This window comes from Sceloporus occidentalis, unplaced genomic scaffold (genome assembly GCF_023333645.1).
Source record: "Sceloporus occidentalis isolate IW3139 unplaced genomic scaffold, rSceOcc1.0.p SCAF_13, whole genome shotgun sequence".
Lineage (NCBI taxonomy): Eukaryota > Metazoa > Chordata > Lepidosauria > Squamata > Phrynosomatidae > Sceloporus > Sceloporus occidentalis.
The window spans coordinates 13,436,326-13,453,750 of NW_028316993.1; the positions used below are offsets into that span (position 1 = coordinate 13,436,326).

The following is a 17,425-nucleotide window of genomic DNA, read 5'->3' on the forward strand; positions in this document are numbered from 1 at the left end:
AGCCCACTGGGTGACTTGGGCAAGTCACAATCTCTCAGCCTCAGAGGATGGCAATGGCAAACCCCCACTTGCCAAGAAAACCCTATGATAGGTTCGCCTGAGGGTCTCCATAAGTTAAAAATGACTTGGAGGCACACAACAACAACAAAAACAGCAAACCATTCTGTATCTATCCCATTTAATATGACTGACTGCAGTACAACAGCCCAACTAACAGTAGATAAATGTACACAGATATACAGTTGGCTCTCCACATTTTACTTTGACTTTTGCAGATTTGATTAATAAGTTCTCTCTAGGAATCTCGAGGTCCTTCAGTGCTACTCTGGTGGATGTTGACCATAGATTTGCATGGGAGGACCTAGAGATTCCTAAACAAAACACTCTTCTAGGCATTTATAGGTCCTCCATCATGATTCTTTAACAAACTTCTGGCGGATGTAGACAATAGATTTGCACAGGCAGACTCAGAGATTCCTAGAGGTGCTCTCTAAGGTTTTTAAAAAACAGTGTTTTTTATTTGTGGATTTTCCACTTTCATTGAGGAGTGGGGTCTTGTGCCCCTAACCTTAACGAATATAGAGGTCCCACTGTAATGTGGAAGATTTTCCACCATTCATTTCTGCTCTCATTGAGAGCACCAGTGTGGCCTGGAAAATGAAGGACGGGGAATGAAAATGGCCCCCACCCTCTTCCCAATTATGTACCCCTATCAGCCAGTCTAACCCCTAACACAGTTTCTTACCTGGGCCAGGTTCCATTGTAGCTGCTGCGCTGGTTGCACCCCATACATGGGTGGTGGAACAGGTGCCATCCCTGCCACATAGCCAGGCTGCTGAGCTGCCATCATGCCGTTGGGTACCCCGATGACGGCCGTCTGCATACCTCCAACGTAACCCGTGGGGATTGCCATTGGGGTCACCATGCCGGCTGCTCCTGGCTGTGCCATCATTCCAACCGGTGGGGCCATCATGCCGCCCATTACGCCACTGGGCGGTGCCATGCCTGGAAAACTGGGATATGCTGCAGGGAACCCCATTTGGGCCGGGGCCAGGAATACAGCTCCTGTGGAGGATTGTAAGAGTGTCAGTGCTGCTGGGAGAAATGCAGTGAATTTAAATAAATAAAGAAAGGGGTTTACAGTTGGCCCTCCACATTTGCGGCTTTGACTTTTGTGGATTTGATTATTCACAGATTTAATTAATATGTTTTTTTCTCTAGATCCTCCAGTATAACTCTAAGGTCAATAGCAACCAGAGGTCAGGCTGGAGAGTCATACAGAGAACACTTCTATAGGCATTTGTAAATCATCCAGCACAATTCTATGGTCAATGTCTGGCAGATGTTGACCACAGAGTGGCGCTGGAGGACATAGAGATTCCTAGAGAGCTGTTCTCTCAGGTAAAATAAATTGTGTTTTTTATTTGCGGTTTTCCCACTTTCACAGGCATCCCCAGCAAATGTGAAGGGTCCACTGTGTTTGCTTAGATGGGGAGGGGCTTCTCTTTCCCCAGGTCTTATTCTGATTTTTGAGTATACACATTTCTGAATATTAAATCTAGACGTGGACCTACAAGCAGAAGCCAGAAAGCAAGTCTTACATATCTCATAAGGGAGAATAAACTATTAATTGAAGGGATTATTACTTAAACGGCCATTCTTTTTAAAATGGTGGTCAGGGAGGGCACTCAGGGCAGACCCTGTTTGAAGTTCATGCTCTTTGGGTGGGAAAAGAAGGGGGGCATCACTGCCCTTCTCACCAACCGCAGCATCAACTCAAATGTTATCAGTGATAACTGCAGTGAGATACATCAGAACCCGAGCCACTCCAACATCCAAACTAAATTATCAGACGTAACTGTCATGCATTCATCTTGATGTGATGCATATAAAAGCGTCAGTGCAAAGTCGCCTTGCAGACTAGTGTTAGGTCCTCTTATCCCTGAGTACCTTGCGTAGGTAGTTGTGGTGTCTGGGAGCCATACAAAGAGAGGATGGAATCCTTGGAGAGCTGCTTCTTTCCCACCTCTTCAGCCTTGTTTCCAGGTTCAGGAAAAAGGTTCAGGTTTTCAGGAACAGACCCGGCACTTCCAGCTGTGGGCATCGACCCAACAACCTGATAAGAGAACATACCATATTTATCCCAGAAGGCTGGGGAGAAGCTGAAGAGGGTTGGAGAAAAGAACTCACAGCACTTTTCTTATAATGGTGAGAAACACTTCATATAAATATCTGCGATATAAAGACCAACACTGTTACTGACATACATGTGATTTCTTTTGGAGGGGACACAAGGGGCTGTTCTCAAGATCTGATTGAGATTCAGAAAGAAACAAAAAATGATACTGAATTCAGATACTAAAAATAGCATTAAATTAAGGCAAATTTGTTAACAAACAGCAATCAAAACATGGTCTGAAATGGGCGTTTGTTGCTCTCAAAATAGGCCATGCTTGGTTGCCTGGCGTGGCTGCAGATCAAACCATATTTAGGTGAAATGAATCAATTATGTGCTAGCCAGACCATCAAGAACATACATTTACCAGTAGCTTGAAAGTGTGCACTTAAACACCTCAACATGAATCTTCGTTTTTGCACATGGGTGCGCTGGCATGCTTGTACTCTCCTTACCTTCCTCTCAGAGGGCATGGAACCAAACAAGTCCAAGTCCTTCTCTAAACAGCTGCTAGACCTGCCATTGGGGAGGGTAGCCGAAACAGGGGCATCTGGGAAGAAAATAAGAGATAATGTTAGAGGAGAAGCAGTAAAAGGAGGCTATAATTCTAGGCAATCATAATCCAAATCCAAAGGGACTGGGGAAACCCTGGTGGCTGATATACCAAATCTAGATGACAAAGAATTACATTTTTTAACTTTCGACTGTAAATCTATCATTTAAATTGGAGACCAGTGTGGTGCAGTGGTTTGAGCATCAGGCTATGACTCTGGAGACCAGGGTTCAAATCCTAGGTCAGCCATGGAAACCCACTGGATGACCTCGAGCAAGTCACACACTCTCAGCCTCAGAGGATGGCAATGGCAAACCCTTTCTGAAGAAACCTGCCAGGAAAACCCCACAACAGGCCTGCCTTATAGTCACCAGAAGTCGGAAATGACTTGAAGGAACACAACAACAATCACTTTAATGATAGAATTCAAAGATATATTCGTGTTAGTCTGTAGAATCAGTATGTAGAGAGATCTTGTAGCGCCTTTGAGACTAACTGGAAGAAAGAAGTTGGCAGCATGAGCTTTCCTACTTCCCCAGATGCATTCGAAAGTAGACTTAAGTCTATGAAAGCTCATGCTGCCAACGTCTTTCTTTCAGTTAGTCTCAAAGTTGCTACAAGATCTCTCTAGATAATCATTTTAATGGCGTGATTTTAACTGTGTTTTACAATTTTGTTTTTGTTTTTAGCTGATTCTTTTTGAGAGCCACTTTGGGTCCCACTCTGGGACAAAGGCATCATATAAATGTATTTATTTATCTAAACAATATGTTCCTCATTCCTGTCCCCCACCCTTTGGTTATCCTATTCCCCTTTAGACTGTAACATTCAGGCTTCAACCAACAAGCAGAGTCAGAACAGAGAAGCAACCTAATCCCATTGTTTCAGTAGTTTGCCCTAGACTGGGCACTAGCCTCTATTTTAGTGGTCTGCACCATGCGCTAGTTTGGTCCCTGATATTCTTTAATCCCAGCTGGGTTTCATCCTTTACTTTTGTAGCACATCTTCCTGGCTTGCCTCTTCTGAGCTGCATCCCAGCACTGCAGCAGCGCACATGGCTTCTGCATTGCTGCTGCAGAAACAGTCAAAGGCAGCGTCCAAAACGGGTTTGCTCCAAGACGCTCCTCTAGGGAGCCACTCTTGGGCCGCTCACCCGCAAGCACAAAGGACGTGCCCACAAATTTGACGAAGAGGAACGGGTGCAATGCGGGGGAAGTGGAGTGTTTGCAGAGAGAGAGAGAGAGAGAGAGCGCATTTCACCAAGCGACATCTGCAGCTGCTTCCTTTAACCTCATTAAGCAGCTGATGCAAGGAGATGAGCAACTGCTCATCTCCTTGCAATAAGGGGAATTTCAAGCACGGCTTGCCAGTTTTGCTCTGCTGTTCTTTGAAGAAGATAAGCACTTAAAAACACCCTAATGAGGCTGGGCTCTAAATGTCAACTGTGTAAGCAAGAGGGAACAGAGCAACAGCATATGTAGCTCATTTTCAAGCTCAAGGCTACCTTGCTTAGATAGACTAAGGGCCAACTTCACCGCGTCATGGCTAACTTGGCTGGCCCTGGATCTCAGGTTTCTAAGCACAGAGAGGTTTTCACCCTTCAAGTCATCCCCAACACTGAGTGAGAAATATCTGCTTATCCAGCTGTTGTTAGATTGCAACACTCAGCATTCTTCAACACTGGCTATGGTCTGGGGCTGTTGGGGTTTGTAGTCCAACATCTGGGGAGTCACACAATACCCAGTCTTAGTTTACTGTTTTATCAGACTGGTACAAGCTCATACTGTTAGGGAACTACTGTTTGACTATCAAATTCCAGAATTCTCTAGCTAGCATGACTACTGTGAGATCCTGAGTTGGAATCAACAAAAGCTACTTTTTTGTGCTCTGTTCTGATTGAGTCTTGACATACCAGGTTAAAAACCACAAATCTAGTGGGCTAAAATTGTTGCCTCTGTCATCACTTAAGAGCGGTAATTCCCAAACTCTGGCCTTCCAGGTGTTTTGGACTTCAGCTCCCAGAATTTGAAACCACTGGCCAAGGTGACTGAGGCTTCTGGGTGCTGGAGTCGAAAAGACTTAGAGGACCTGAGTTTGGGAATCACTGAGTATATTTGCCTCTCATCTATCAGGGTTCAAGCATAGAGGTATAGTTAATAGAGTCAAAAGTTGTCTGAGAGAGTCGACTGTAACTCCACTGCACTCTCCTGTCCAGATAAGTCACAGTATCCTACTGGCACCTCTACTGGCTGCATGGTCAGGAACATGATGCGGCAGCTAACAAGGCCAATGTGATTTTAGGCTGCATCAATAGAAGTATAGTGTCTAGATCAAGGGAAGTAATAGTGTCACTCTGTTCTGCTTTGGTCAGGCCCCACCTGGAATACTGCATCCAGTTCTGGGCACCACAATTAAAAAAGGACATTGAGAAACTGGAGCGTGTCCAAAGGAGGGCGACTAAAATGGTGAAAGGTCTGGAAACCATGCCCTATGAGGAATGTCTTAGGGAGCTGGGGGTGTTTAGCCTGGAGAAGAGAAGGTTAAGAGGTGACATGATAGCCCTGTTTAAATACTTGAAAGGATGTCATGTTGAGGAGGAAGCAAGCTTGTTTTCTGCCGCTCCAGAGACTAGAACACGGAACAATGGATGCAAGCTCCAGGAAAAGAGATTTCACCTCAACATTAGGAGGAACTTCCTGACAGTAAGGGCTGTTCGACAGTGGAACAAACTCCCTCGGAGTATAGTGGAGTCTCCTTCCTTAGAGGTCTTCAAACAGAGGCTGGATGGCCATCTGTCGGGGATGCTTTGATTGTGATTTCCTGCATGGCAAGGGGTTGGACTGGATGGCCCTTGTGGTCTCTTCCAACTCTACGATTCTATGATTCTATGATAGAACATCAAGCCATTCCCCCTACTCCCTGGAAATACTTGGAAATTCTGTTCTGGAGTCTCTCTCAGCCAACCGGCCCTTCCAGGCTATTCCTGCTGCAAGCCAAAGGAAGGCAGATTTGCATCTTTGGGGGCAGGGAGAATGGAACTGCTTGTCACTCTGTGAATCTCTCAGCCCTCCAAAATCCTCATTATTGTCTGGTTCTGAAAAGCATGACATCATCCTACTGTGTACTTGCTGTGCTGCCTACCAATTATGTGAGGCAAGAGAACAGCACACTATGATAGCACATCACATATTTTGTTAAAGGAGATGTTATGAAGAAAAAGAAGAGGTCCCAAGAGTGTGGGCGGGAGGAAGAGACACTGAGTAACGGCAGTTCTGTGGCTCTCCGAATATTGAGTTTAACACCAAGGATCCCAGCAAGTACTGTTTCCATGCTTAATATTCAGCCAAGGAAGAAGCCAGAATGCTTTTATGTCAGGGACGCAGTGAACGGAGAGCTCCACGATGCCAAAGCTTAGCCCCAAAATAGGTTCAGTACCTTAGACCGTGCCATTAAATTTTGGAATAAAACCCATTGTAGAGTCACTGCACGCTTGCAAAACCTTAGGATCATACACTACACACACTCCTACATCTCACAAGCTATCTTTCAAGGAAGCCTGTCCATTTTCATCAGGGAGGAAGCTCAGGTTGAACCCTATTACCTTAGATGAGGAATTCATGGGCTAACAATGAAATCACAACAGGTTTCCTTTGTGGGAGAATGAGGAAACTGGCTGCTGCAAAGGAGGCCTGTTATGATTTCACTTTTGGCCCATCAGCTCCAGTAAATCTCATCAGCCCCACTTTGTAAGGAATGCGAGTGGGATTTCAAAACACTTGGGGGACCAGGTTTCCCACACAGACCTGTCCTACAAGAAGTTCTCTTCTCAAGAATGGATAGAGGAATCCTATTACTGCCACGCAACATTGCATCAACACCAGTTGTTTTTTTTATTTTGTGTAGGAACAAGAACATGACATCAAAAACATGTGGAAAGAACTGCCCCTCTTCCCTGGTTCAAGCCGAACGCTTACCAAGTCCTAGTAAGTCCATGACAGGCTCGGAAGATCTAGAAGGACTTTTCCTGGTTTGAGAATCATCTTTCTTCTGAGGCTGAAAGGAGTGAAAGTCACAAACAAACAAAAGTAAGGGGCTGCAACTGTTTTAAGGCAAAGTCTGGGGAAATGACCCTAAGGACATTTTGGCACACATACACAAAATTGGGGGTAGACAAAAATGGTCTTCAAATTGCTCAAAATGTGCTGAAGACACTGAAGCACTGACTCTCAGGCCCCTCCTGGAGTGATGGTCTGCATCCTAAAACACAGTCCCCAAATTGCCACAGAACTTTGTCTATCCTCAGTCCCCAAACTGCCAAAGAACCTTGTCCCCAAACTACCACAGAACCCTTGTATATCCAAACCAGAAGTAACTTCTGGTCACTTCTAGGTTAGGTTTTTGGCTAATTTTCAGCTCATGAAGACAAAAATTGGTCCCTGCACCTGCTCACCCCACCCTAATATACACCTAGAAAGAACAGTTTCAGTAGCTTCTCAGCTTTCAGAGACATCTTCTGTACCAGTTTGTCTACAAAGAAATGCCCATGCGCACACACAAAGAATCCTGGATCACATTGCAAGGCACACTCCAGTAGACAAAGAGCCATCAGGGGTCTCAGGCCTCATTGCCCCCTGGTTAAAACTGCACATCTGAGCTCACAATTCCCCTCTGAGCAAAAGGGAAAAGCATTAAGTGAGGGGGGTCCACGCTTGGTATGCCACCAGCCTGACATCACTCCTCTCCTCCTCTGCACTCAACACACCTCCGTCGGAAGTTCAGAAATAAACCACAAGCCACAAGAAGGGTTTGTCTTACCATTTTCACTTTCTCGAAGATAATCGGCTCCAACTTTTTTTCAGGGGGGCCCTCCTTTTTCCATCTGTCATCCTTTTCTCTCTGTGCAGACATTGATATTAAGTGGTAAGAGGGTAGGGAAACTAGCTGAACGTTAAAAATTTTATCTGTGGCCAAGTCAAAAACCTCCTCCATTAGCATGAATTCATAGAGCTGCACCCAGCTAGCCAATACAATAGACTCCCTACCCTGCCTGCCCCCGGTAGCAACTAATTCCCAATTCTCAAGCCATTTTAACACATAACTGCGGGATTAAAAACATTAAAAACAGTTCAGAATATACAATGAAAAATAACAGGCATCCTTGGTAGCACTAGAACAGGCTTCAGTGTCTGTTCAATTGAAGGTAGCTTTCTCCATCCAGCCCGCTCTAGACAGAGTTGACAACAAGCCCCTATCATCCCTAACTAAGTATCATGGATGATGGAAGTTGTGGCCACACACCTCAAGGCTGCCATGGTAGGGAAAACTTCTAACCATTGGAAGAGGAAGTTCTAGGCTAGCTGGGCACCACATATTCCTCAACCAGCAAGCGTTCTAACACATTTAACACTCACCCGTAATGCGTTGACATCAAGACTTCTGTCCAGGTATTTCTTCTTTTCATACTTGTCTCTGATAAAGCCCTCCACTGCTCTGGAGAGATGTCAGTTAAGGAGGAACAAGTCATACGCAAATAATTTGTGTATAATACTGTCAGAGAATAGTAAATCAAAGTCTACACCGTAATTGGACCACAGCAAAATCTAACCACTTCTCCACTTATCCTCATTATAAGGGTACGTACTGTGGTCATTCTTTGGCTAGGACTCTGCAACACTATTGCCCAGACGAAGAAGCAAGTGTCATTCTAGCATGTGCTATGGCACCATGTACCCAACACACATTCAGTGCCTTTTATTTATTATAATTATATTTATTTACCCACCACTGCCCTCATCTCCCCATATCAATATGAAAAGCCCCCATCTTCTCTGGGCAAAGAGAAACAGGAGAAGGATGCTGGTCTGTCTGAGGTCGCCTGAAGTTGTCTGGAAGGTAGGCTTCATAGAGGCGGTTTGCTTTGCCATTCCCCATCTCCTGCATGCACTGCAACAGAAAAAAATTATCAGTGGTAGCACATCAAGAGCTACCTTGTGCAAAAGGAGGCAAAAAGAGAGCATTGTGTCCCATGAGAAGTCTTCCCCTCTTCTCCCAAATTCTTCCTTTCTCAATTTCTAACCATGCAGTAACTGAAAACCTCAGTTGAGCATTTAGAAATAGAGTTTCAACAGCCAATGATAAGTGGCAAATGACCAAAGGAATGCAGATGTAGCAAATGTAAGAGTACTAGATATGAACTGCTTTCAATGTTTCTCTCTCTGTCTCTGCAATGCTAGAAATCTGGGGAGTGAAAGAAAATTCCATTCAGGAGGCAGAATTCTTACTTGTGAGTCAATGCCTTCATTCTGCCATTGTAACCCCTTCCCCATAACTACACCGCTGAGCATATTGTGTGTGTTTTGGAGCCTACAGCACAAATGTCCAGGTGGGTCCTCTTCATGCTGATGAAAGAGAGAGCAGGGAGAGAGTTTGCATCCCAAGGTGCACCAAAGTGGTTCTGGAAAGATGCTGTCGAGGGTGACTTAGCAGTTAATGTTGTGTCCTTGGTTTCTGGCATGTCAGCAGAAAATCGCTGGGTTTGTAACTGCCCCAATGAGAAAATCATGTTTTCTCACTAAAGGGACCTGCTGTGTGTTACCATCAATCTGTCATATTATAAAAGTAAGCCTTCTCTCTCTTTCTGAACAGCTCCATCATTCTAAAGCGCCGGAAGTAGCTTGGCTCAATGCATTTGTCCCATCTCATTCTTACAACGGCCTGCTGTGGATCGCTGTGGATCAACTTCCCCTCTGGCAGTGGCTGCTGTTCTTTCCCTACACTCTTACTCTAGTCTAGTTTTCTGGCTCATTTTGTTAAAGTCAAGCAGAACAACGAAGAATACCGTCATGTTATGGTTTGATGAGGCACTAACGCTCTCTGACTGAGGATGTAAATATTCCTCCCCAAACTAGAGCTCCCAGGACTCCATGGGATGTGGCCATGGCAGATGAAGTAGAAATATACTGCTGAGTGAAAGAGACCTTTGAGAAAACTAGGCCTAAGAATTCTCTCTGTAATATAAATAGGACATAAGGGAGAGCTGAATAGGCCAGCCCACAAGGTACAGGTTAGCCAGCCACAGATTATCTGGGAGTGGCATACTTGCCCCATTTTCTACTCACTTCAAACTTCCATGAGCCATGCATCCAGCTCCCCGTAAAACCCGAAGTGACTAAGACCACCTTTGTTTTTCCTTGAAGTGCTTTGGGGCCTACTGTCAATAGCGTGGGGCCTTGTTTCAGCTGAGAATAATGCACCTTAGAGGCTTACAAACAATTCTCATCTTGTTTTTTCCAGAAAAAAATATTTTTCCCAGATGAGGACCTGGAGCAGAGGGTGCTTGTCCTCCCCTAATACAAAAGATTTTCTCTCCAAACTGATGTGTAATCAGACACAAAGTGACTCACCTGTATTTGCTCTTGCGTCCATTGGTCCAAATTGACAGATTTTACTCGGGATATGTGGACACCCAGATTCCTGTGGATTCCAGCGCAGCGGATGCAGATGAACACCCCGATATTCCATGAGGCCCATCTTGGCCCTGCAGAAGAATAAGGGAAAACAGGTTACACACCTGGTCACCAGGTTAAATACCTGGGTTACCTTTGAGCCAAGGAGGCGCTGGCAAGCCAGACAGAAGAGTCCATCTACAGTGCAGAGCTGGCTTTAAAACATTCATTGTAGGAAACCAAGTATCACAAACATGCTGGAGAACGAGGGATTTATTGGGGAGACCCATGCTTCTTTTTCTTAGACAGGCATGAAACTGGGGAAAGAGGAAAGAGAGAGAACAGGGGTGCAGGCAGGAAAAAACTGTTTGACCATTTCTTTTCTGCCTACAACAGCTTCTAAATCTGCCCATCAGTAATCTGCACTCCATCTCACTATTGACTAATGTATGGCCTGAAATCATGTTGGGGTTACACAACTGTGTATGTTTTCTTCCATGTGTTGTTCTACTTTTCGAACCATTGTGCAACGGACACCGTCAACTCATAGTTATATAAGCCAAGTTCCAAGAATATCACCATTTCACATGGACATAAAACCTGCTCTTATTGACTCATTGTTCGACAGCTGGTTGAATGCTTTTTTTTTTTAACTGGGCCTAAAGAACAGGATACCAACCATGAAGTCACACATTCTTGGATGGCACATTTGATTCAATGAGACTGTGGAAACAACCATTATTCCCTATTGCACCATGGGAGAAGGAGCAAGCCCACTGACGGATACGTTATTGGTTGCACAGTGTCGGTATTCGACAGAATGTGGTGAGGAACAACCAGCATATAACTACATGAATGTAATTATTAGGCAGTGCAAGCACAATGCAGGATGCTGGCTATGATATTTTGAGCATGAAAGACTACTCTCCGGTAAAGAGATTTCTCTGCATTTCCTTTTGCACTTAGGCCTCTGTCTATACATACAAGAGAAAACAAGGTCAAGCAGAACAAACCATTTCAGACTGCAGGTGGGAGGGAAATACACACACATACACACAAATCTCCTTACAAATCTGATGGTTTTTTTGGAGCGGGGGCGGAAATTCAACTCCGCTTATTGTAAAACTGGCCACAACTCTGCTCCACACAAACCAGCAAGGAACAGCAATGTGGACCAAAGGAGGAATTGTTACTACTGGAGGCCGCAAGAGGCCGTTCACTTTGCTTGAATGCCCTTGAAACAGAATAATCAGATGCTCTGAATAGAGCCAGCAGTGATATGGAATCCGTGTCTCACCTGGGCAGCTGCTGACCTGTGCCCTGCCTGAAAGAGCCTGAAATCATAAGTGGAGAATCATTGTGGTGCAGACATCGGAGCTGCTATCCTCAGCCAGATGTGTGGGGAGTTCCCCCAATGGAAGTGTGGTTTTGATTTACAGATTTAACCCATTTTAACCTTCCTGGAAATGGAACACAATTCACAATCTGTACATCGGTGGCAATGAGTGAGGGGACACATTCAACAACATAGAAACTTAAAACTGCTCTAAAATGCACACAAACAGACTTTATTCATGAGTGGAGATATGCAAAATGTACATTTGGAAAAGGTGCGCACAAAATCATATTGGAGAAGAAAAGGGGAGAACATAAACCTGAGATGCATGAAATGCATAAGCTATAGTTTACCATTGTCTTCAAAGATGGCAACACAATCCCCCAATTTATGTTGAACTGAAATTCTCTCATTAAACACTAAGTGGGAAATGAATGCAACCTTCTGAATTAAGGATGCAAAATAGGGTTGTTTAGTGATTTTAACAAACCAAAACAGGGTTGTATAGTGACTTTTCTACTACACATTGTAATACTATATACTGTTTTGTCCTAACCCATAGACTCTCTCAGATCCGATACTGAGAGAAAGGTAGAGTATACATTAAATGAATAAAAATGCTCTTGGTGACTTACATTGGAATAACTCTCCGTTAATGGAAGTGTAAGACACTTCTTGGAGTGGCATTCTTAGTGGTGGAGGATAGAAGAGAAAATTACACCAGCATAGTTACAAGAACTCAGAATCAGCTTCATCTCATTTCCCAAAAGAAATACGTAGATAACACTGACCTCTCTTTGCAGGGCTGTGACTAGGAATATCAGACCATGTAACTCTTTAAACACTATATACAGTGGTCTTCCTACATTTGCTGGGGTTATGGGTGAAGGACCCCTGTGAATGGGGGAAAAACACAAATAAAAAAACACTATTCTAGGAATCTCCAGGTCATCCAGTGCAGCTCTATGGTCAACATCTGACACAAGTTGATCATAGAAACATGCTGGAGGACTGACAAATGCCTAGAGAAGTGTCTTCTCTGGGAACGTCTTGGTTCTCCAGCACAACTCTATGGTCAATTTCCAGCAGAATAGCACTGGAGAACTTAGAGATTCCTAGAGATAACATATTAATCAAAACCACAAATAATTGAATCTGCAAAAGCCAGAGCCGCAAATGTGGAGGGCCAACTGTAAACGCTTGGGAACAATGCAACTCAGTATAACTGCACCAAAGAAACCCAACTGGGGCAGGGGACCCATTGATGCATACACACATTTAGGTGGTTTGAGTTGTGTGAGACAATGCCTGGTTGAAGTATTATGGGAACAGACAGGCCACTACTGCCCAAGGTCAAAACCCCAAATCCTACTTTACTCTATGCATTTTCCCCACAAGCGCATGCAGGTCAAGGAAGCCAAGGGTCTGAATGAGGGACAAAGAACCCAACCAGCCACATTCTCAACTTTATTTTTAGTTAAACCAGGAATCATTCAGGGTGAGACCTGAAGCCCCTGTTATATTTAGCACCTGCACGGTTGAAAAGGATTAGCAACCTAGATAAAGCTCAGCCTCAGCATCACCTGGCAAGTTCACATCCAGGAATTCGCGCGCATGAGCTGGGGATGCTGGAAGCCTGGCTCCTGCCCCACTCACCACTCTGCACTACACATCCCTGGATGGCCATCTGTCAGGAATATTTTGATTATGTATTGCTCCATAGCAGGGAGTTCAATTAGATGGTTCCTTCCAACTCTATGATTCAGGGGGCAGGAGCAATCTGCCATATAAATAAAAGATTAGTGACTGGTAGTAAGAGTCACATGCCAATTTCATTACAAGAGCAGCTTTAAAATGCACAAATGAACTACAGTGGTCCCTCCACATTCGCTGGGGTTAGGGGTAAAGGACCCCCATGAATGTGGAAAAACTGCAAATAAAAAAACCCACTATTCTTTTTACCTAAGAGATCACCTCTCTAGGAATCTCCAGGCCCTCCAGTCCAACTCTATGGTCAACATCTGCCAGATGTTGATCACAGAATCATGCTGGAGGACCTACAAATGCTTAGAGAAGTATATTCTCTAGGAACATCTCGGTTCTCCAGCACAACTCCATGGTCAACGTCCATCAGAATTGCATTGGAGGATCTAGAGATTGTTAGAGAGAACATATTAATCAAAACCTCAAATAATCAAATCTGCAAATGCATAGGGACAGGTGTACTTGCTGTAGTACAAACATTTTGGGTAGGTGAGTAGCATTAGGTTGCATGTGCAATGGATACTTGTTTGGGAAGGTCAGGAAAAGAGGCTAGACAAGCCCAAGACGTTACATACAACAGTGTGTTTGTGCTGGAAAATGTAGCTGTGGTTGGTGGGAGGGAAACCCTGCCAGTACAGATAGAGAAACAGTAAGGACAAGCAATTTTAAGACATGATCCGGAACCCAGCACAAAATCCAGCATGCCTAAGCCCATTAAGCAAACATAACTTTGAGTTATATTGCTGCTTTATCTCTGGGACTTTCCAACAAACTTAAGTCACGGCTGTGAAGAAATCCACAATGGCCCCACAAGACTTATTTTTCCCCTTAAGAAAGAGGAACTGTAGTTGTCATTGTTAAAGGAAAGGATTATGCAGAGTTCCCCTGCTTTGGGTGGGGATCACAAGACTCCAAAGGTGAAACACAACGGATTAACAAGGAGTAGAAACCATCAGACAGACAGCATGGTAAAGTGGCTTGAGTGTCAGGCTCTGATTCTGGTGACCAGGGTTCAAATCCGTGGTCAGCCAAACTAAACAGAGCCATTGCAATCATAACCTGGTCAGCAAGTCTTCTTAGGACAGTGTGGTTCTCCATCTTCTTCAGATGGTTTGTGTGGTGTGTTGTTTGCCTCCAAGTTGCTTTCATCTTATGGTGACTCTAAGGCAAACCCATCACAGGGGTTTCTTGGCAAGTTTCTTCAAAAGGGGGCTTGCCATTGCCATAGCTCAGAGGCTGAGAGACTGTCACCCAACAAGTATTCATGGTCAAGTGGCGAAGCAAACCCTGCTCGTCAGAGTCATAGTCCAACACTCAAACCACTACACCATTCTGGTTCATTTGAGGACTGGATACTGAGAACAAAATCCCAGCAACCTAAACAAAGCCAATGCAATCTGGTCGGGAAGCCATCTTAGGACATTGTGATTCTCCATCTTCTTCTGATGTTCTACAGCTCTGAGAATTCCTGACTCCAGGCCAAAGTGGCTGGAAGTCCAACAACCTCTGGAGACTAAAAGTTGAAAACCAGTAGACTATGATAATCTAATAGTCTACTCCTGGCAGCCGAAGAAAACTGTAGCACAGCCTGGTCCAGCAAACTGAGCTTAAGAAGATTTCCAGAACAAGGAGGAAGAGTTCTTCTCATTGCGGAGCGATAAGCGTACATTCCGCGCGGCTTCATGCAGATTCAACTTTCAAATGCGCGCTAATACCTTGAAGATTAGTAAGGACAACAATCCAGCTGCTGAAAGGACCACTGCAGGGGGAAAATGCCTTACAACTTCTCAGTCTCCAAAGCCCAGAAGTATTAACTCGAGTCATGTTTTCTAGGGCAAGTAATGAGAAGAAGAAAAAGGCCAGACTACAGTTATGCCTTCCAGAGGGACAAATCTCAAGGGGCTTCCAGAATGAGATGTACTAGCTGCGTTGGCTGGGGAAGGAGACGTGTTACAACATGACTGCAAAACTCTGCACAGAGGCCTCCTCCGCTCCCATTTTGCTGCACTAAATTCTGCAGTGGCCACTGTGCTATATATAGTTTACTATCCCTATCATTATAACAGAGGATGCATCTGAACTCCAGAATTAATCCAGTTTGACACTGATTTAACTACCATGGCTCAATGCTATGGGATTCTAGATTTTTATAGCTTTGTGAGACATTTAGCCCTCTCCGTCAGAGAGCCCTGGGGCCACAACAAACTATAGGATGGAAGCCATGACAGTTAAAGTGGAGTCAAAGTGCATTAATTATGCAGTGTGGCAGCATCTACAGAAGGCAAACAGAGTGTGGGTAAGTTATGTGGGGGATGAGGAGACTGGCTAAGGACTTTTGACTAGGGAGTTCTGGGTGTTGCAGTACCCCTTCAAGTAACTTTCCCAAGTTCTGCAGTCATCTAATGCTTCACTGATAAGGATAGAATAAAATGCCAAACTTAAACATAGACAAAGTTCTTCTTTGCATATTCAGCAGAATTACTCCATTTGCAAGGCTGCAGTTTCTGCCAATTGCCTAGAAGGAAGTGGGGTGGCTTTCAGACTGGGTCAGTAAAGTTAGAGGGTTTTCAAACAGTTTCAGGGGATCATGGGCTTCTTTCATAAAAAATTCAAAGTCCTGGCTATGGTCTACAAAGCTCCATATAAGTGGGGTCCATTGCTGTGCACCTTTGAGTTGTTTTGGACTTATAGCGATACTAAGGTGAACCTATGATGGAGTTCCCTGGGGCTGAGACTATGTGAATTGTCCATGGCCACCAAGCAGGTTTCCATGGTCAAGTGAGGAATCGAACCCTAGCCTCCAGAGTCCTAGTCCAATGCTCAAACCAATACACCATGCTGGCTGTCAGCTTGGGTCCAGGTAACCTGAAAAAATTGTATCCTCCCATATGATCCTGCCCCAGGGTGACCAATGTCAAAATGTCCTCCATTTTGAGCATGACCAAGAAGCATGAATTTACATTTATATGAGTGTCTTTACCTTTTATTTGGTCACGTCCTACATTTTGCAGCGCCTTGTCCTCCTTTGTAGCTATGGCATCTGGTCACCCTGTTCTGGCCCTGCAGGGCCTTTCCTTTGGTCCAACTGCATTCATAGGGACATGGGACAGGTCCTTCTCTCACCCAGGAAAGGACTAAATTATCTATATCCTTGGTGTCTTACAAGTGACAGGAAAAGACCTATTCTTTTTAATTTCACTAGGCCTTCGGGATTTTTCCCCCCTAAAAGAAAGGGCTTTTGATCATGCGCTGCATGGCTTTTAAGCTGCTTATCTTTTCTCTTTTTCCCCTAATTGATGTTTAAATTGTTCAGAATGTTATGGATAATTTAATTAGATTTGAATGATAACCTTCTGAATATCTTCAGCTACCCTGCTTTTGGTTGGCTGCTTTTTGACTTATTGTAAAAATATACCAAGAAAACCCTTTGATAGGTTTGCCTTCAGGTCACCCGAAATTGGGAACGACTTGAAGTCTGAACATGAAATTCATTTATACTTCATATACACCTTTATACACATAGCCTGAGAGCAATTTTATACACAATATCTTTAATAATGTTGTGCCCTAAATAAAGTTTGCGTACACTGACCCATCAGAAGACAAAGGTTTAAATTATCTCAGCCGACCGCATGGACAATTTTTGGGTTTCAAAGCATTTTGGATTTCAGAAGTCTAGAGAAGGGATACTCAACCTGTATTTACAAAGATCCATTTTGGCTTTCACCAACACCCAGAACAACTTTCTGCTACACAGAAAGCAGGTTCTGTTTCAAGGGAATGCTTTTGTTCGCACTTTAAAAGCAGCGCATGTGGGTTTTATGAAGGCGTTCTGACATCTCTCAGAAGCATTTCATAAAACAGTCTCTATAGCAACCGCTCTACTAGTTTTTTTAAAAAAATTAAATTGAAAGTTCAGTTTTCTACAAAAAGAAGCTGTCTGTCTCGCGCACAAATCAAGAGACGCCAATTTCACAAAGCAGAGCCACAACCCCAGCAATATATATATATATATAATTTCATTGTTCACGGACAGGTAAATTTAAGTGCCAGCCTCCATTTTGTAGAGACGAAGAGTAACTTGGTGTCAAATGGCTTGCTACTAGCATTAGGGAATGTGGAGACTTCATCCATGTGCTATTTCAGTTTAT

At 44.1% G+C, this 17,425-nt stretch overlaps 1 protein-coding gene across 3 annotated transcripts in view; it reads right to left on the reverse strand.

Moving 5' to 3' along the window:
• The window catches only part of LOC149305021 (stromal membrane-associated protein 2-like), a 33,283-nt gene that overhangs the window by 1,925 nt on the left and 13,933 nt on the right, over positions 1-17,425 (reverse strand). For 2 of the 3 annotated variants that reach the window (XM_089478172.1, XM_089478173.1), the window contains 8 exons: positions 10,133-10,266; positions 8,587-8,672; positions 8,141-8,219; positions 7,545-7,625; positions 6,704-6,782; positions 2,632-2,726; positions 1,951-2,116; positions 746-1,065 (listed from right to left, as the gene is read on the reverse strand). In XM_089478172.1, coding sequence (XP_089334298.1) covers positions 746-1,065; positions 1,951-2,116; positions 2,632-2,726; positions 6,704-6,782; positions 7,545-7,625; positions 8,141-8,219; positions 8,587-8,672; positions 10,133-10,266 — 1,040 coding nt within the window. Of the gene's footprint in view, positions 1-745; positions 1,066-1,950; positions 2,117-2,631; positions 2,727-6,703; positions 6,783-7,544; positions 7,626-8,140; positions 8,220-8,586; positions 8,673-10,132; positions 10,267-11,471; positions 11,732-17,425 lie in introns of those variants that run through there. The other variant, XM_089478174.1, reaches the window with a different exon arrangement.